The 21866-nt window shown below is 41.0% G+C and overlaps 1 protein-coding gene across 4 annotated transcripts in view; it reads left to right on the top strand.

Moving 5' to 3' along the window:
• syt9b (synaptotagmin IXb) overlaps nt 1–21200 on the top strand; it is a 66524-nt gene extending 45324 nt beyond the window's left edge. For 3 of the 4 annotated variants that reach the window (XM_080875936.1, XM_080875937.1, XM_080875938.1), the window contains 5 exons: nt 10010–10130; nt 10257–10428; nt 10527–10656; nt 18588–18686; nt 18737–21200. In XM_080875936.1, the coding sequence (XP_080732062.1) occupies nt 10010–10130; nt 10257–10428; nt 10527–10656; nt 18588–18665 (501 nt within the window). In that variant the 3' untranslated portion in view covers nt 18666–18686; nt 18737–21200. The remainder of the gene's footprint in view (nt 1–10009; nt 10131–10256; nt 10429–10526; nt 10657–18587; nt 18687–18736) is intronic. The other variant, XR_013970857.1, reaches the window with a different exon arrangement.
• The last annotated feature ends 666 nt before the right edge of the window (nt 21201–21866 follow it).

Below are 21866 nucleotides of genomic sequence, written 5' to 3' on the forward strand. Positions count from 1 at the left end.
AGGAAACAAAGGGGGTTGTTACCCTAAAGAGGTCTTGATAGGAGAGCTTCCAGTAACTGCAGAGGTGGAAGTGTTAAAAGCATATTTAATCCAAGTTAGATAGTTAATACAGGAGGTAGGATTTGAAGAAACAAGACAACGTAATCCAACTTCTAACTCCTGATTTGGTCTCTTAGTTTGGCTGCTTGATTGGAGATGGAACCCTGAAGACAAGCTAATAACACTAGGTCTAAATGCCCCACAACAAGTCTTCCCTACTTAGGAGATTAATTGAAGGCCTCTATCTGATACTGTATCAACAGAAATGGGAGAACACGTGCTGGACAAGTAGTTGAGCAGTCTCTGTGGTCAAACGGGGCTTGGGTAATGCTATAAAAGGAGCAGCTTTAGAAAATCTATTGATAAGGGTGAGCATTATATAGTTGCCTTCAGAGGAGGGCAGACCAGTAAAAAGATCCAGAGCTATGTGTGACAGAGAGTGACTAGGAACTGGCAGGGATAGCAATTGACCAGAGAAAAGTGGTTAATAGCTTTGTGGTATTCCAAGTTTCTGAATAAATTGACTGTCTAACAAGCTTTGTTTAGCTCCAGAGTCAATTACAGCTTGGAAAGTCACAGAATCCTGAATAAAACAGAAGGATGCTGGCAACAACATTTTAGAAACAGTTTTAAATTGGGTGCTTTCCACCAACATCCCCACTTCTCCTGGGAGGCATTTTCTTTTGGCCTCCTGGGGCTAATGAAATGGCCGGGTTGGCCACAGTAGATGCAGACTTCAGCCTTGATCCTTTTCTGCAATTCTTGCAAAGTTAGTTTAAGCACAGCTGAGCTGCACTGACTCCTCAGAATGATCCTGTCCACTGACACCGGAAGTGGAAGTTAGAGAGGATCAGGTGGTAGGAACCGCGGATAACTGGAATTTAAGGTTTCTCTCCAGAACCTGCTTCTGCTGGTGATAGTTAACTTTTATGGTTAATGAGATTAAATGATCCAAACTGGCAGGGTCACCTTGAGAAGATAGCTCATACCTGATAGAACATATACTCTCGTTTCAGCATCCAAAACTCAACAGAAATTGCTGCACACTTTCACTTACTTGACATAAATTTTAAACCCTCCTTGCTGCCTCTTCCTCATGAAAAGGATGGTCAAAAACCATCCTGAATCCTCCACAAATCATTCATAAATGAAGGACTCAACAGGGTTATTGTTTGGGTAAGATTCTTCCCACAAGAGAGCCTCATTAAGTGGTGCATTTAAGAGGGATCATTTGTAAAGGAGCAAGATGTTTAGCTAAACAACAGTAACCATTGCAACAGAAACCATCCACAATAACCCAAATGACTTCCAAAGGGCTCAGGACATGGAACAGATGGAGGGCAGGGGTTCAGCTTCAACCATCTGAGGCGTGCCTGTGGGTTCAGTGGGGCAAGGCTGTGTCAGCTCATGATTTGAATTGCACTGTTCATTTCATTTATTTCGCCATTTCTTTCTGTTCATTTGAGCCATTGGTGGACTACTTGTAGCTGCTCAGCTGACAAGCTCTGAATCTGCTCGTGTTGGCCAACCAACAACATGACATGGGACACAGCTGCACGCATGGCCAAATCGTTCTGTCATAATGAATTGGAAAAAAGACTCAAAAGGAGGACTCTTACGTCAGTTTACAGATCATTATTACAGCAACAATACCAAATAATTAATCAAAGTAACCGAATCGGGTAAGTGCTGCTCTATAGGAATGGGTCAAAGTTTCCTGTCGGAGAGGGAAACAGGAGTTAGCTGAGATCCACGTGAGTATGAAGTACTTGGTTATCTTTAGCAGCTGACTGCAGGGGAGTATACAGGCAGCCAATGGAGTCCAGAGGGAAAGAGAAAGAAATGAATAAGCAGAAGAGAGCAGGCAGGCAAGTGAGCAAAGCACATCTTCCTCCAAAAAGAAGGTGACTGGCTGGAGTTAAGCAGGTAAGTGTGGCAGAGAGAAACTAGAGATCTTTCAGGCTGGGGAAGATGGAGGACTCTGTCTTCAGCTGTTGTTCTTCAAAGTATCACTGGGAAGGAGACAAAAGAGCATGGTCTCAGACCGAACACACACAAGGAAAACTTGATTTACAGCAGAGGGCCCGATCACCACCATAGGCAATAATGATCTGGCAAGAAATATGAGCACCACCTGGTCCTTAAATATGGCATAGCTTGAGTTTGCCCAGCACCCCACTACTCACAGGGCAGGCCATCCAAAGAACCTGACCCATTACTACCCCTGAGAGTAGTAATTGAGTAAGGAGATAAAGGGAGAGAAGAAAGAGAATTGGGGAAACCGAAAACCTCCCATTACAGAGCACAATAACCTTAACGCAATGATTCATTGACATATCTATATATGTATCTCTCTCTCTATATATATAGGGGTGCAACGATACTCGTATCGATATTGAACCGTTCGATACAGTGCTTTCGGTTCGGTACGCATATGTATCGAACAATACAAAATTTGTAATTTATTTTATCAAATTTCCTTCTGACGATGCTGTCTGTGTTGAGCGCTCAGTGAATCTGCGTTCGACTACTCCGCCTAGGCTGCACTGTCGAGCGCAGATCCGCTGAGCGCTCAACACAGACAGCATCATCAGAAGGAAGAGCACAGGGCAAGCTAGCCAGACAGAAGTTAAGCTCTCCTTGCAACATGGCAAATTGAAACCCCCCCCCCACCCTCATTCAGATCTGGCGTTTGGAATTATTTTGGTTTTCATGTGACGTATGACCCTGAAGGTAAGCGAGTCATGGACTAAAGTAAAACAGTATGTTGGATGTGCCACGCAATGCTTAATTACATGGGTGGGAACTAGTGTGTTAGCGCAGTTAGCTCATTAACGTGTTGGCCGTCTAGCCCCATGCACGGGACGATCAGGGGTAGCTGGTTAACGGAGATTTGCCGTGTTGTGGTTAAGGTCATTTCAACGAGATTAACCTGAAAGCACTAGTGGGAACACAACGAATATGACTGCACATTTACATCATCCTAGTGCAAAGACAAGTGGAAGCAGACAAAAACGACAAGCATGCATGCTACAAACTTTACCCGAGTCATTTAGACAGCCGTTAGCACATGATTCTCCTTATGGGGACCTGATATGTTTAATATGCTGCTGAGAATATGGCCCAGAAGAAGCGTATAGTATAGCTTTTATTTTGGAAAGAGCCATTTCTCTGTAATAAACTCTCTTTTCCAAAGATGAGTGATTCCTCAATCAGATACAGGGCTCGCAAAATCGCTAGCTCGACGTCCCGGGGCTAGCGATTTTTCCAGTCGGGCTACCAAAATCTATCTCTGCCCTGCCCGTCGGGCTATCGTAGGAAGGAAAAATATATGTCAATGCTTTTGCATTCTTTCGGAAATGTAGCTGGGTAATTATGTCATTGGCATCGGTGAGCCACTGTCAATATGTGACATATTGAAATCGCGTTTGAATTTGCGCTTGTTTTTTGCTTTCACTTTGCAATTGCGCGAACTGTGTATAGAGAGCGACAGTACTGATTGGTGAGTGATGATAATTTGCGCACCAATTCCTCTGACATCATCTTATCAATCGTTAGCTTACTACGCAAACATGACGAGTGAAATCTCCCGCAGCAAGCTTAAACATGTGAGAGGATGCAGAGAATCGCTGAGCTTATGTGAATGTGTGTGTAAAAGCAGCAGGATATATATTTTAGTTCTGCTGAGCCAAATAAGACAGGTCAGGGTGAATAAGTGACAGCCAAAGAAAAGCTTACCACAAAACGGAAAAGTTATGACAAATCAGACTATAAGGCAAAAAGAAAGTGCAGCTTTATGGTCAGTGTTGGGGAGTAACGGAATACATGTACCGCCGTTACGTATTTAAAATACAAAATATGAGTAACTGTATTCCGTTACGGTTACCGTTTAAAAAGGTGGTATTTAGAATACAGTTACTTTGTTGAAATAAATGGATTACACTGCGGTACTTTCCTGTTTCATTTTGTCGCGGGTCAGGACTGTTTGGTTTTGTTTGACAGCTACGTTCTGTTGTTCCAGGCGGCAGCGTTACGGTTGCCATGGTTACAGGGCGACGCTCTCTCTCTCTCTCTCTGCGACTGTGTGTTTCCTGGGTGAGAGAGCGCCTTTTCGTTGTTGTTGTGCTAAGCTAACAGACAGAATGCTACAAGCATAGCTCTAAAGAATGTAGCATCATGGGCAGTGTAGTCCGTGTTGCAGGGAGAATGGACTGCCATACACGTTATGGGTCTGTGAGCGCGAGGAGGGAGAAAAAGGGGAGTGGAAAGGTACGAGTTGTCATCGAGGAAAAACGGGAGCTGGAAGCATGTAAATATAATAATAACCACTTCAGCCAAGAAGAGTGCCTGACGAGCCCAGTTGTAAGTAAGCTATTAAGACTCGACTGTACACCGTGTTCGTGTTTTCCTCCGAAAACAATAAGTTCCGTTGGAGCAGCCTTTCAACGCCTCTCTCTGTCTCTTGCAAGAAAAGTTGACCCACACAACAAAGTAAAGCTATTTTTCGGCTACGAGCCGACAGGGACCCCGCCATATTAGTCAGAGGTCCCTTTACTACAGTTCGGAGTCGCGGACCTTCAGTAATAGTAATAAATCACACAGCAATAGTACATTCACGTAGTTGTAAAAAGCATGATAATATATTAAGTAATCCAAAGTATTCAGAATACGTTACTGTCATTGAGTAACGTAACGGAATACGTTACAGAATACATTTTGGGGCATGTATTCTGTATTCTGTAATGGAATACATTTTAAAAGTAACCTTCCCAACACTGTTTATGGTTTCATGGACAAAATAATTTCTGTGGCTGCAATATGATGAGCTATATAACCAGGGGTGCACATAAGTGGTCCGCATTCGCTGTCAAAATAAAAAACACGCAAAGGGTTAGGGTTAAATTTAAAAACTGTACTTTTGAGTTAAAATATATATTTATAATTTTAATAAATGACAAATTAAAAAGGCATGAACATTTTTTTTGTATCGAAAAAATATCGAACCGTGACACCAAAGTATCGAACCGAACCGAACCGTGAATTTTGTGTATCGTTGCACCCCTAATATATATATATATATATATATATATATATATATATATATATATATATATATATATATATATAGTCACCATCAAGTGCAGGATCTACCAAGGAGATGCTCTGTCCCCACTGCTGTTCTGCATAGGCCTGAACCCCCTCAGTGAGATCATTAACAAGACTGGCTACGGATACCGACTACGGAACGGAGCAGTTGTCAGCCACCTCCTGTACATGGATGACATCAAACTGTATGCCAAGAGTGAACGAGACATCGATTCACTGATCCACACTACCAGGCTATACAGCAATGACATTGGAATGTCGTTCGGACTGGAGAAGTGTAGTCGGATGGTAACAAAGAGAGGGAAGGTAGTCAGAACTGAGGGGATTGAACTACCAGAAGGCAACATTGCAGACATAGAGGACAGTTACAAGTACCTGGGGATCCCGCAGGCAAATGGGAACCATGAAGAGGCCGCTAGAAAGGCTGCAACCACCAAGTACCTGCAGAGGGTCAGGCAAGTCCTGAGGAGTCAGCTGAATGGTAAGAACAAGATCCGGGCCATCAACACGTACGCCCTGCCTGTGATCAGGTACCCTGCTGGGGTAATAGGCTGGCCAAAGGAGGAGATAGAAGCCACTGACATAAAGACAAGAAAGCTCCTTACCATGCATGGAGGGTTTCACCCCAAGTCCAGCACCCTGAGGCTGTACGCTAAGCGGAAGGAAGGGGGCCGGGGACTGGTGAGTGTCAGCAACACAGTCCAGGATGAGACAACGAACATCCAAGAATACATTGGGAAGATGGCCCCAACTGACCGAGTGCTCAGTGAATACCTCAGGCAGCAGAAACCCAAGAAAGAGGAGGGATACGAGGAACCATCATGGAAGGACAGGCCCCTGCACGGTATGTACCACCGGCAGATAGAGGAGGTGGCTGATATCCAGAAATCCTACCAGTGGCTGGACAAAGCTGGACTGAAAGACAGCACAGAGGCACTAATCATGGCAGCACAAGAACAAGCTCTGAGTACAAGATCCATAGAGGCTGGGGTCTATCACACCAGGCAAGACCCCAGGTGCAGGCTGTGTAAAGATGCCCCAGAGACAATCCAGCACATAACAGCAGGGTGCAAGATGCTAGCAGGCAAGGCATACATGGAACGCCATAACCAAGTGGCCGGCATAGTGTACAGGAACATCTGTGCCGAGTATAACCTGGAAGTCCCGAGGTCAAAATGGGAGATGCCCCCAAGGGTGGTGGAGAATGACCGAGCTAAGATCCTGTGGGACTTCCAGATACAGACGGACAAAATGGTGGTGGCTAACCAACCGGACATAGTGGTGGTAGACAAACAGAAGAAGACGGCCGTAGTGATCGATGTAGCGGTTCCGAATGACAGCAATATCAGGAAGAAGGAACACGAGAAGCTGGAGAAATACCAAGGGCTCAGAGAAGAGCTCGAGAGGATGTGGAGGGTGAAGGTAACGGTGGTCCCCGTGGTAATCGGAGCACTAGGTGCGGTGACTCCCAAGCTAGGCGAGTGGCTCCAGCAGATCCCGGGAATAACATCGGAGATCTCTGTCCAGAAGAGCGCAGTCCTGGGAACAGCTAAGATACTGCGCAGGACCCTCAAGCTCCCAGGCCTCTGGTAGAGGACCCGAGCTTGAAGGATAAACCGCCCGCAGGGGCGTAAGATTTTTTTTTTTTTTTTTATATAGTCAGTAAAATTTAAAGTAGAAGAAGCATGAATGAAAGCTTTGTTTAAAGCTGTGGAGATCTAATGAGCCAGTAAAACTGTAATCAGTTTGCCATGGATACAGTGATTGTTAAAAAAAGAAGAATGGAGTATTTCACAGTCTAAGTGGCATCTAAGTGGTAGAAAAAGTTACTCTCAATCTACAAATGGAATGGAAATTTCTGAGTACAGATTGCAGCTGCTTGCAGTCAGATTCAGTTTATAGAAGTACAAAATACAATTATGTCAATAAAGCATGTGAAATGGGTAGGCCGTATAAAGTTGAGTAAAAACAAAATCTTTGTCAAGTCAGTTCACGTTTGTAAAATTATTTAAATACATATATGGCTGAGCAATGAGAACTTTACAGGTCCTAAATATTAGGATAGCATTTTCTGGGCACCCACTTTATTTTAGATGAATAATTTAACAGCAAATCTGCTTAATAAAGTAAAAGAGGAATATGTTTCTTGTCTAATGGAATGACTAACTCTATTGCCTTGGAGTGCAATTGTTCAGTACTTCTGTGATGCTCTGCAGTATCAGGCAGCCAAACAGTACGGTCTACTACCACAACAACAGCAACTGACAGAGACTCTTATTGTCACAGCACAAAATGATTGTTTAAAGTTGTTTAACATTCCACTATGTGCTGTTTTGGTGGCTGTAGCCCAGGTGGTAGAGCAGGTCACCTACTAACTGGACGGTTGATGGTTCGGTCCCAGTCTGCTCTAGTCTGCATGCCAAGTACAAGACGCTGCAAGATGCTAACCCCATGTAGCTCTCCAACGCATCCATCGGAGTGTGGATGTTGGTTAGGAAGCACCCAGAAACAGTGGAAAAAAAGTACTGTGTGCAATGTGCACGTTGTGTAAAGTGCTCAAGATCGAGTAGAAAAGCACTATATAAGAACCAGTCTATGTACCATATGTCATAAAAGATATATTTAAGACGTGGTTCTTTCACGGTGACATGTTAGCATGTACTATTGCCTCACAGCAAGAAGGTCCTGAGTTTAATTTCCATGTTTGTGTGGGTTCACCCCGGGTACTCTGGCTTCCTCCCACAGTCCAAAGACATGCAGTTAATGAGGATAGGTTAATTGGAAACACTAAACTGCCCATAGGTGTGAATGTGAGCATGAATGGTTGTCTTTGTCTATGTGTTGGCCCTGCGACAGACTGGCGACCTATCCAGGGTGTACCCTGCCTCTCACCCTAAGACATCTGGGATAGGCTCCAGCAACCCTGAGAAGCACAAGCGAATAGATGGATGTTTCTTTGCTTCTCATTACCAGTAGAAAAAGTTGCTTTTTGGTGCAGCACATAAAGAAAGTGCTTCATATGCTTTTTTATGTCTGGATGTCTAAGAAATATCAAACACAGTGGTTTATTTCATCATATCAGAATGTTAAACATGACACTTTAAAGACCGGCTACAAGTGGAAGGACGAAGCAGAATGATGAACGAGAGGAGAGTGATCAAGTTAGACTGCGTGATTATGAAAGACACAGCTAGAGAGAGGCTCATAGATAAAGCCTGGCTGCTCCTGAGGGAGAGCAGGTGTTAGTGTTATAATTGGAGAAGATGGACCGTCCATATGCTCTCTCTGCTTTATTGGAGCGCTTTAAAGCACCACTCTAATTTCATTGGCCGAGCGCAAGTGACCATAATCTTGACCGCAGGCTTGATTTGAGTGCTCATAAGAGTAGTGACCGACATCCTATAGTCTGAAAACTTTAGTATGTGTGTATGTGTGTGTGTATGTGTGAAATAGGAGAAGGAAATCACATTATCCTGTAGTGAGCTGAAGGGCTAGTTGATCTACCTTCCCCGCACACGCTTACCTTTATGTGAGTGTCAGAGTGTACATTCCTGTGCTTGTGCCCCAATTTGTGTGTTAAACCTCGAAGGCTTCATAAGCTGCATATCATTAATGCCCGAGGCTCACAGCTACACCAATAATGTGGTGTTGGAGGTAGATTTCGCCTCAGCAACACGTGTGATGAATCAACTCATCGCCCACTTAGAATGTCACAGGTCCTGGACGACGCATGTGCGCGCGTGTGTGTCAGTGTGCTTGCAGGCATGCATATGCTGTCATCTATGATGAATTAACTCATTTTGTTCAATTTGATTTTCAGTGATTTTCAGCTGAAGACTCTGAGCAGTAGCTTCTTAATGGGCATTTCTGCTGCTCTCATAATCAGACTCCAAATCATCTTGTACAGTATGCGATGGAGCACTTATTAATTTCCAAGTGAAACAATGGTGTTCCACTGTCTCTGCTACATCTTTAACAAGTCTTTCTAGTAGACTGGTTTCTCCTGACGAATCTTAAACACATTATCGCTAGTATCCTCTGTATTAATCACTCTTAACCTGCTTTGCTACCCTATCCATTGAAACTTGTATTTTTAGTTCTTATTTTAAAAACTGCAAATCAGTCTTTTGAAGAAAAAAAAAACCTTTTTGTAAATATATCACTTAATTTCTAAGGTTTCCTAACATGAAGCTAACTACCAGCCAGATATGTGAGAGGAGGCATAAAAATAGAAATCAGAGTTTCCCTGTGATAAATCTTGTCAGTGCTTGTACCTCGTAAACGCACTGCTCACTATCACACCATCACACGTTATTTTCAGATGTGTTAATTGGGAAAAGAGTCTGGCATATGCATGAATGTGAATAAGAAGCGGAAGCAGTGACGTTTTTATAATCTTAGTAGTAGCTCAAACTTGATTGTAGATTCCACACATTTTAGCACAGACTGATACTGGGATACAGTAATGCCGTGGTTATTAGTGATTAATGATGAATCATCCAGACATGATTCTGAAAGGCTTCCGCGTTTCAGCCACGATCCATATGTGAAGTTCCTCTGGTGTTACATGTTGGATCCGCTTTAACTGTGCTGCTCATTATAAACCAAAGCTGCTTTTATCCATAATCGGTTTCCTGAAATAGATGTCTCTTAGTTTTTGTTTGGTTCCTATTCCTTCATGTTTGTTCTAACAGCAGTTGTGCTTTTCGTTACCCATATAGTATAATTTTATCACCAAACCTCTTAACTGCCAATATACAGATCCCTGTGTGTTCCATCTGTGACTGTATTGTTGAATCTAAAAAGTTAATTAAAGTTGATGATGTGCAGTGCTAATATAGGAACACAATATATTTGTTTGTAGGACAATGTGGACCTTGGAGAGCTGATGTTCTCACTGTGCTATCTCCCAACGGCTGGCAGGCTTACCATCACAATTATCAAAGCCAGAAACCTCAAAGCCATGGACATCACTGGAGCCTCAGGTGGGTGCCGATCAACAGTACAGTGTGTCCAATAAGAGGTGGTGTAGGAAGATGAGGTATGCATGCATTAGTGTGTGTATATCTGTTTAATTATTTCTTCAGTCTTAACACCTTTTCTCTTCTCAGATCCATATGTGAAAGTGTCTCTGATGTGTGATGGTCGAAGGCTAAAGAAGAGAAAGACATCGACTAAGCGTAACACTCTGAATCCAGTGTACAATGAGGCCATTGTGTTTGATGTTCCTCCTGAGAGCATTGACCAGATCAGCCTGCTAATAGCTGTCATGGACTATGATCGGTGAGTTACCTCTGTACATTTAGCACTCTCATGTGACATGCCAGCGCATTTTAGAACATTTTAGAGTCTCTGTGGGTGCTGTTTTTTCTGTCCTCCAGGGTTGGGCATAATGAAGTGATCGGGGTATGCAGGGTAGGCAGTGAGGCCGAGAGCCTTGGGCGAGACCACTGGAATGAGATGCTGACGTACCCACGGAAGCCAATCGCACACTGGCACCCGCTCATAGAGGTATGGCCTGCTTTGTGTACTAGGTGTTTTAAATTGAAGATACACTTGATAAAAGTCTTGTAAAATAAAGCAAAAATATAATTATTTTTCATGAGGATACTGGAATATTTTCTTAATTGTAATGAGATCTTTTAACATAGCACTAGACATAACTTAGAAACCACAAAGTTCCTAATGAGGCGGTGGATGAAAGGTTGAACAACCATAAGCCATTTTTCAGTTGGTCCTGAGGGGAGTAGAAAGGTGTCCATCAAATTTTATGGCCATCAATCGAATTCTTTATCATAAATGGTTACAATGTAGAGACATTTAACTGTTAAAAGAAAATATCAAGGCTCAGTGTGGCTCAATCTACAATAATTTAGATATACAATGACAGCTATGTATAGGAGAGAAGGCACTGGACTGTTTGAACCGGATTGATGTTTCAATCATGTGGAGTGAGAGGTTCCCTAAAAAGTGGAGATGAAGTGTGCTGTTTTAAGAGCAACGGCCATGTGCAGAGTAACTGCAGCAGGATGAGGCACACCATGGGTATGGGGTATGGTGTTGAGGCAAAAGTATAGAGAAGGTCAGCTGTTGCACTGTTTTTGTGGATCTACAGAAAGCATATGATAAGATGCCAAGAGAGGAAATGTGATACTGCTTTAAGAAGTTGGGAGTTGCATAGAAGTACTGTATGTGAGGGTGGTGCAGGAAATGTATGAGGACAGCAGAACAGTGGTGAGGTGTGCGGTAGGTGTGACAGTTGTTTTTTTTTTTTGAAACAAAAAAGTGAAGATAAACTGAGGAGAGATTGTGAAGGTAGCGTAGTTAAAATACCTGGGGTCAGCCATTCAATAAAACGGATAATGTGCAAGAGAGATGAAGTAAAGAATGCAGGCAGGTTGGAGTTGGTGAAGATGAGTGTTATCTCCACCAACTCCAACAGATTTGTGAGAAAAGGATAAGATCCAGATTGAAAGGGAAGGTTTGTATGATGGAAGTCAGCCCGAGATGGTTTGGGCAAGTGCAGAGGAGGGATAGCAGATATATTTCTCAAGCGCTGTTGAAGATGGACCTACCAGGCATGAGGAAAGAGGTAAACCACAGAGAAGATTCATGGATGTGACAATTGTGGACATAAAAATAAGAAGGCTAAGGATAGTGTGAGATGGAGGCAAATGATCTGCTATGGCAACCACTAAAGAAAGCAGCCAGAAGAAGGTTTATACTGTATAATGAGAAACACACATATAAAGATTTCCCCCATACTTCTGATGCAAGGTATAAAAGTTAAGTAGTCACCACAATCATTAAGATCTATCCTCTGGGTACCAATCATTTCTGAACCAAAGAAATGGATAGTCTATATCTGATATGCATTCAGATATTTTACTGAAGAGAGTTTTATGTATTTATGGATTAAAAGTGAGGGAATCACCAGTCAAAGGGATTCATACTCTGGTCCAGAATTTAATATTTAGCTTCTGGATGAATTGACATCAAACAAATGCCATTTGAGCAGGAAAGCTGTGGATCAACTAACTGGCATTGGTTTCCTGACAAGAAAGCTTTTGCCATAGAAAACAATCAATTTAGCATATCAATATTAAGGCTTCTAAGTGGCCATTCACTACTAATGTCTCTATTAGCTTTGATTTCAAATATGGCTTGACTGCTCATCTCTGACTCGCCATAATATACTGTCCATAAAAGATGGTTTGTACACTCTATCTGGCAAGCAGTAGCAATGGAGGGGGTTGGAGAGCTAAGCTATCAGCTAGTATTTGCTAGCTTTGTTAGCAAGATCCATAAACTTTGTGAACATATCACACAGACAGTCAAGTGCTAGCATTTTTAGTACAAAGGACATGAAGTGACATAATTTGCAGAAAATTTTCATTCAGAAGGCAACAAAAAGACATTGTGCTCGATATGTTTATGCTTAGGACACAGCCTGCCTTGGCACTATGAATTGCATATAAAATATAGACATATATTTTATGAAATTATATGAAACCCATTGATTTGTGAATGCCCATTAAAAACCATATAGTACAGCATTTTCGTCATTGCCTTCCTGGTGTAGATCTGACTGAAACTGTACACATATTGGGATTATATCCTAATATATTATTGTGGCAATGTCTTTTATACCATCTATGAAACTAGCTAAATTGATGTCACAAAGTAAAATAGCCAAGGGAAATTTCCTACACACTTATAAAACTAGAAGTCTTTTTGTAACCACAGGTTTTGTAACCATAGATTATGTCTGGCAGACACCAGGCTCTAAAGATGTTTATGTTTGCTACAAAGTTTTAGCAGCCAGCCTCAAGTGGCTGATTTGGATGTTCTGCCCCTCCATCCCTTTAAAGTCACTCTGAGGCAATGCTTAAGCCAGATATACTTGTGTAATGCTCAAGTAACCATATATACAGAGATCCATTGAGTTACAGTAGTCTGAGGCAGTCCCAAACAACTGCTTTTAAATGCTTCTCTTACCTAAAAACAGTTCTGTCAGAATAGCGCACTATTGCGATAAAAAGAAAACTTATTTTAAATAAGCTTCACATTCCGTGTTAAATTTATGTTTTGTATAGTTCATTTGACGATATAGTGAATGAAAAAGAAATAAAACAAGTACTCCACAACCCCTGTGTATGCTTGACTTGTTTTGTTGTGATTGCCACAGCAGAGGCGCCTAGCTATCAGAGAAAGGGAGGGAGACATACAGAGAGGTGGCTACATTCGGTGAGATGCTTCTATTTCTGAATTCCCAGCCCACACTCATTAAAAAAAACAGAGCAAGCTAAAACAGATGCTGGACTGATTCATGTAAATTTATGATGAGTTGTCAAAGCCAAACATTTTGGTACTCAGCTAAAGGGGGTCACAAGATAAAAACACCTCAAAATGGAAAGCTGTCCAGGCAAATGTAATGACTGGCATCAGCCATGGCGTGCATTAGCAACTGCCAGCTTCATGTGCCCTGTCACTTATTTGCACAATTTAAAGAAGGACTTTGACTGAAATGAGATAACTTTAGCACCTTATAGTGATTAGCAGCTAGCTAAAGGCTAACTTGCTAGCTACTGACACTGGATTTAGCTATCTGTAGATTTTTTAACACAGGAAGTAGAATGGTCACTATGAAATCAGAAGCCTGGAAATTTACATGGTAACCAATAATAACTATTTCAAAGAATTAATGTGTGATTCTAGAGTTTTTAATAACATTCATTTGTTACGTCATAGCTCCTGCAGCGGTACCATCTGACTTTTCCAACGATATTGTCAATTTAAACAGACTTTTATATGATACCTTTAATCATTTTGGGGTTTGATGCCAGGAGCATACATATAAATTTTAAATGAAACAAAGATGTTTATTATAACTTAATATTTCCCTAGAAAGGGCCTCTGGATGATAAAATATCCTATTCACTAATATTATGTTTATTAACTGGTTGCTTACTTTACACATTTCAATGACTTTAAAACTATTGGTATATATACATTTTGAATTTTTACATAAATTATTTATTAGCATAAAAGAACAAAATGCACATCAATTTAGTGCTTGCCCCTTAATGAATTCCTATTATTTTCTTTTTCTCATTTATAATTCAAGATCATCAAACAAATTTTAATTTTAGACAAAGATGACCAACGCAAATACACAATGCAGTTTTTAAAACATGATTTCATTTGTTAAGCTGCCTGTCAAAGTGAAAGAGGCTAAACACAATGCAATTATATACAATGCAAACAAATTGTCATAAAAAACATAAACATAAGAATCTATTTTGGTAAGTAGAAATACTTTTGAATTAGGACAGCTGGGCTCCTTATATTGTGTGGTAGTCTTATGCTTTAGTTTAACACTGTGTATTTTATGGAGGTGAGTTTTGAACTTTGAAAAGTACCAATTCATGTCCCTTTAAAAAACATTGTTTTTAGTCTTATCTGCTATGTACACCGATTTCTTGGGATTCTTAGAATAAATCTCTAAATTCTTTTCGATTTATTCTTTTCTGTTACTCCTGAAAGGCTCAGCAGTGATTTTTTTAAGATCAAAACTTTTTTTTGTATCAACACTTTGTCTTTGTGTTATTGTCAATTAAACGTAGGCTTCAGATTAGTAGTAATTCATTGCATTTTGTTTTTCTTGTCAATCATTTTTGAAGCTCTGATGCTTTAATTTTAGTTTTTCTATCTCATAATCTGCCTGTGAATGGTTTGCTGCCTCTAAGTTTGAGTGTGTATATTGTAAAATTAAACAAAATTCAACTGCTTTTTGAAAATAACATGCAGGTTGTTAAGTCTCGTTTTACACCACAGTGTCAGTCCCCAGAGTCTGAGATCTCATCTAATGGCTTATTTGTGTAGAGATCCACACAGAAGACCTAAGGGAAACTGGCTCGGGGGATATTTCACATCCTTGCACACAGTTATACACACATATGTAGCTGAAGCCTATGCATAATATGTAAGCAATGAGTATTCACACATTCGCACAAAATTTATGTTTCAACAAATAAAACTAAACACATCTGACAAGTTGGCTTTCACACTCACACACATGCACACACACGTGGCTTTCACACACACAGACATGTGCATGTCTGTGTGTGTGTGTTTTTCTGACACACACAAACACTTGCTGGTTTCCTGTCCACTTTAGTTTACGGCTTTTCAAAAGTGTTGGACTGACCCGCTGACCACTGAGAGCATTAATAATTCAGCAGCTTGAGCTCTTCGGCCCAGACTGTAAACTCTCTCTCTCACACACTCACACACACACACACACACACACGCACACACACACACACACACACACACACACACACACACACACACACACACACACACACACACACACACACACACACACTGCACACACACAGTTCAGATGTTACTGAGTAGAAAGTAAAGTAAATGCAGAAAGTTGAAAGCTCGGTTGCTTCCACTTTGTCACATGAATGAGTAACTAGATAACAGACATGCACACTGAAGGGGCTGCTCTCATGAAGTGAGGTAAGTGTGTTCCCAAGCCAGCTTTGGAGTTTATATCTCTGGATTTTCAGTCTCACAGGGCTGGCTCAGATTAAAACATTTCTCCATGGTAGTGTGCACCTTCATTCTGCTCCCGGGCAGGTTCATTTCACATCAAAGAGGACCACATCAAAATCATAACACCAGCTCTCAGATAAAAAGGCTCACTTTGACAGAGTCCAACCAATTAATTATATAGCATGATTTCCATGGGATTTCTGTTAGGAACAAATTTGTGGTTTATGCATTTTTCACATTTTGCACTTGTCATAGCAGTATTTAAAAGAGAATTTACAAAACAAAAGATGACTGGCGCTTAATTCATCTTCATCTGTGAAGCTTTAAACTGCTCCACATAACCAAACATGACACAGTGAGTATTTCACAAGATTTTTAGAAACTCACCCTGTCTGCCTGCCCACCCAGCAGGGTAACAACAATACCCCATCGGCCTTTTAATGGCTTTAATGGGGTAAAAAGTTTTTAAAAAAAAACATGTTGAAGATCTGACTCGGGCTGCTGGGGTCATCATGCTGTCTGTGCAGATGTTTGGAAAGAACCGATTTTGTGTTAGTAGCAGTGGAGTTTATGTCTTGGATGCAGTTTGCACTTCAGTTCAATATAGCACCAAATCACAACACGTTTTATATTGTATGGTAAAGTCCCTTTTACAGAAGCATGTAATGTAAATGTGATTGTTGGAACATGCCTGTTAGACGGAAAATTATGACCTGCACCTTTGTGTTTTGCACTTGGTTTTGCTTTTACCTCCTGGAATGGATTAGGCACTAAAAATACTGGATTACCATAACAAAGATATTGTGGTTTGGGTTGAAAAACATCACTTTGCACTCATTACCATATGGTTTTATATTCAACGTGTTGGGAGTGACAGCCCTGTCTCATGCAGCAGACAAGGGATATAACAAATGGGACTGAGAGCAACCTGTTAAATCTGAGGCTAGTTGACTAACTGACATGACTCATTATATAGATACAGTGGGGCAAAAAAGTATTTAGTCAGCCACCGATTGTGCAAGTTCCCCCACTTAAAATGATGACAGAGGTCAGTAATTTGCACCAGAGGTACACTTCAACTGTGAGAGACAGAATGTGAAAAAAAAATCCATGAATCCACATGGTAGGATTTGTAAAGAATTTATCTGTAAATCAGGGTGGAAAATAAGTATTTGGTCACCTCAAACATGGAAAATCTCTGGCTCTCACAGACCTGTAACGTCTTCTGTAAGACGCTTTTCTGTCCCCCACTCGTTACCTGTATGAATGGCACCTGTTTGAACTCATCATCTGTATAAAAGACACCTGTCCACAGCCTCAAACAGTCAGACTCCAAACTCCGCCATGGCCAAGACCAAAGAGCTTTCGAAGGACACCAGGAAAAGTATTGTAGACCTGCACCAGACTGGGAAGAGTGAATCTACAATAGGCAAGCAGCTTGGTGTGAAAAAATCAACTGTGGGAGCAATCATCAGAAAATGGAAGACATACAAGACCACTGATAATCTCCCTCGATCTGGGGCTCCACGCAAGATCTCATCCCGTGGGGTCAAAATGATCATGAGAACGGTGAGCAAAGATCCCAGAACCACACGGGGGGACCTGGTGAATGACCTGCAGAGAGCTGGGACCAAAGTAACAAAGGTCACCATCAGTAACACACTACAACGGCAGGGAATCAAATCCCGCAGTGCCAGACGTGTTCCGCTGCTGAAGCCAGTGCATGTCCAGGCCCGTCTGAAGTTTGCCAGAGAGCACATGGATGATACAGCAGAGGATTGGGAGAATGTCATGTGGTCAGATGAAACCAAAGTAGAACTTTTTGGTATAAACTCAACTCGTCGTGTTTGGAGGAAGAAGAATACTGAGTTACATCCCAAGAACACCATACCTACTGTGAAGCATGGGGGTGGAAACATCATGCTATGGGGCTGTTTTTCTGCCAAGGGGACAGGACGACTGATCTGTGTTAAGGACAGAATGAATGGGGCCATGTATCGTGAGATTTTGAGCCAAAACCTCCTTCCATCAGTGAGAACTTTGAAGATGAAACGAGGCTGGGTCTTCCAACATGACAATGATCCAAAACACACCGCCCGGGCAACAAAGGAGTAAGAAGCATTTTAAAGTCCTGGAGTGGCCTAGCCAGTCTCCAGACCTCAACCCCATAGAAAATCTGTGGCGGGAGTTGAAAGTCCGTGTTGCTCGGCGACAGCCCCAAAACATCACTGCTCTCAAGAAGATCTGCATGGAGGAATGGGCCAAAATACCAGCTACTGTGTGTGCAAACCTGGTAAAGACCTATAGTAAACGTTTGACCTCTGTTATTGCCAACAAAGGTTATGTTACAAAGTATTGAGTTGTATTTTTGTTATTGACCAAATACTTATTTTCCACCCTGATTTACGAATAAATTCTTTACAAATCCTACCATGTGGATTCATGGATTTTTTTTTCACATTCTGTCTCTCACAGTTGAAGTGTACCTCTGGTGCAAATTACTGACCTCTGTCATCATTTTAGGTGGGGGAACTTGCACAATCGGTGGCTGATTAAATACTTTTTTGCCCCACTGTATGTGTCAGGTGAGCCACCCCCATTTAATTTTGAAGGGCATTTCCACATGTAGTTCATGATTTCTCAGCTGCAGAGGCTTCCACTTCTGAAAAATCTTCTTATTTAGAAAAACTGCCACAACTTTCAAAGCACATTAAGGTCTGCCAATTAACCCAACAGTCCTAGCAAACCTGGATGCAAACCATCCTGGCTTACAGTGCATATTTACTGAGTATGTCAATCCAGTCTTTGGAAGTTTCTAGACTTTCGTTCCCTTTGGTCTTTAACTAAAACTCTCTTTCTCTGTTGTGGTTCAGTGGGTTGGACAAGGAGCGACGGTGAGTGGAAGCCAAGGAGGATCCACCAATTCCCTGAAGACACCACCATCACCATAACCACACACACACACACACACGCACGCACGCACGCACGCACGCACGCACACACACACACACACACACACACACACGCACCAGTATACTTACACCAACACACACAGACACACACAGATATAGAGCCTCAGGGTGGTAGAACAACGGGCCAACAGACAGTCCTACTTGATGTTAAAACATACAGTACAAATTGTGGCTAAGAAGTGGCTGCAGCAGTGGGCTAACATCAGCTATAAGCCAATACTCAAACTGTGTGTCATTAGATTGAACTAGGTGTTAGTGTGATAAGGCTGGAGCAAAGTCTGATTCCCACTTCCTCTTTTGTCTTCACAACCAAATAAACACTTAACTACATTCCAGCTAAACTAGTACAGTACTTATTGAGCTGTTACTGACAGTATTAACAGATTATCTAACAGATTAAGCTTATGCCTCTTTTTTGTTTATAGGAAAATTGCAGTTTGTGGACCAAAATATTATATTTTTAGGTGAATATGCACAGCTGTGACGGTTGATTTGTGCAAGTGATCAGCTATCGTAGGCAACATATTTGCTCAATAGTAGGATTTAGAAAGGCGAGTTGCAGAATTAGAAAGCATCACTGTTCAGATCAACACATTTCAGCTCTTTTAAAAGTTTTATTTGTTGTGTTGAAGATTCATTCTCATCATGCATTTGGTTATATCTTGTGTTGCCTTTATCACTGGCAGCCGGAGCAGACACGAACAGAGGAGATTCAAATGCAAACCTTAGTTTTACTTCACTGGGCGAAGACGATTTCCTGTTAAGAAGTAAAATTGAAGAGGATTTGATTTGATCCAAGAATTTGTAAAATGTAAGAATGAACATTTTTAGTGCATGTTAAATTGGCATCCTTTTTTTAACAGGGTGTGGTCATAATAAAGGAAACATAAGTTGTCATCGGTGGAAAAAGAGCAGTCCACTCATCTCATCTAAGGCAAATGAATTATGATTGTTTTTAGACATCATCCTGATAACCAGACATAAGTGTCATCATTACTTACTAATGTTATTTGGCTTTACAAGAATTTACAATTACAATTTCAGGACAAACATTAATAACATGAAATAAAAGTTTTACATTAAACTGTATGACTTATGGTTGACACTGTACTCTACTTGGTGTCTCGTCTGTCATGGTTACTTTTGGAAAATGTTTTACACTTTTGCAGATAAATGCTGACTGAAGGTTTTGACTGTTTTTAAAGCTGTTGCACTGGAAACAGCTGTGCGCTTCTGCTGGAAACAAGACTGATGAGCCATGAAAACAAAACATAAACAGGAATCTGTGGACTGTAAGATCTAAAGAAGTTCTGCAGAGCAAAATGGGGTTGTAAACTTCAGTTGTTATTTTCAGTAGCTAAGGCAGGGGTCCTCAACTCCAGGCCTCGAGGGCCGGTGTCCTGCAAGGTGAATGGAAAGGGTCTTTTACAGGAGGCATTACTGCCAACATGAGCTCAGTTTGCTTCAACATGCTGAATTTAGGCGATCTAAATACTCTGAATAAACAGCTGGCTTGTTGTAGTTTGTCTGATTATGTGACTGCTCATGTTTTTCTGTCCCCTGTAGTGATGTCACCATGTTCCCAGATGCTACAAAAAATAAAACCCATGTTGTAACAAATCAGTTATCCTTAGGGACTACACAATGACTGCAGATGTTATTGTGCAACCCCTTTGGGACTCCTTTGTGCCTTTTTAATGTGCTTTGTCATTTTGCCATTCAGTGTTCCAATTTAGAGAGGTGCTTAGAAGACCATAAAGGTGGTAACTCTTAATAATTTGCGAGAAATGAGGAGCTTTTGCAATGAAAGGGGTCCTATAAATTTTGTTTGTTTGTTTTCTGTTATATACAGAATATACAATAGGAGGTGTTTATAATAAAGATGGCCAACATTTAAAATAGTAATCCCTGTGTGCCAAAAGATGTATCTGTTCTTAGATCTGTATGATGTCAGACAGAGGGGATCTCCATAATGTGGTCATTTTAGCACACAGCTCTGACAGTTCAAGTCATTCCTTATGAGGGGCAGCCAATCAGAAGAAATCTGGCTGAAAGGGAGGAGCTAAAAAGGTTTGTTTCAGACAATGCATGAATTGAGATGGTTTTAAAACTTTGATTCATGCAAAGCTACTTTAGTAAAGTCTGATAAAATAAAACAAAGCTGGAAATGAGCATTACAGGTCCCATTTAAGTTAATTGAATGATTCCACAGTGAAGCTGCCCTGTCCCACTGTTATGACACTCAATGTTGCTTTTCTTTAACTGGAACCATACTCTGTGATAGTAATTTAATAAGCCAGTGTTTGTTTGTTTTCTAACTAAAATCTGTTTAATTTCAGATTAATACCAGTATTGTTTATGGCTCGGTATTGGACACTGTCACGAATAACAGTTTCCTCTGTGTTTGTAGGTACCATGCATGCATCATTTTTTTCATGAGTCATTTTTAATAAATATCTTTTTTTTGTGAGATACTAATCATATTGTAAACACAAGATGTATTATGAACCTAAGGCAGAGTGTGTACATTGTCCATTCAGATGTTATTAATAAATATTTCTATATATAGCATGGATTGATTTATGGGTAGTGTGAGATGCAGCGAGAAGATGCTTCAGAGAGAGAATGAATGAGACAGATATAGAGACGTGTATCCCCCTCAGGCCTTCTGCTAACACCTGTGTTGTGAGCTCTCCCAACAGAGTGCTGTGATTGAAAGACCTATGAAAACCTTGTGACAGACACACTTTCTCTTACACACACCCTCAGTGATGCATTTGCTGCGCTAGGACCTCGCGCTCACTCAAAAGTCAACATTTAAAATATCAACATGTCTGGGTCTGGTGTTCCTCCTCTGAACATTTTTCCAATTAGCAATAATTTGGACACATTAAACAATAGCATATCAAGGCTCCGATTTAATTTTTTTTAAAGACAAACTGCAAAGTGAACATTTCCATATAATTTCAGATTTGCTAGACCAAACAATGATTAAACAGGCCCCATGAGCACTGGAGCCATGTTTTTAATCTTACAAAGTCAAATATTCCAATTTTCATCAGCTAATCGCTTTTTTTTTTTTGCTTTTTTTTTTTAGCTCACAATGCTTTTAATCACTATGCTGTTTCATTTAGGTTAGTGAACTAATTTATTTTTCAAAACAAGCTCTGGTAAAACTAT

Source organism: Rhamphochromis sp. 'chilingali' (assembly GCF_963969265.1).
Source record: "Rhamphochromis sp. 'chilingali' genome assembly, chromosome: 2".
Taxonomy (NCBI): domain Eukaryota; kingdom Metazoa; phylum Chordata; class Actinopteri; order Cichliformes; family Cichlidae; genus Rhamphochromis; species Rhamphochromis sp. 'chilingali'.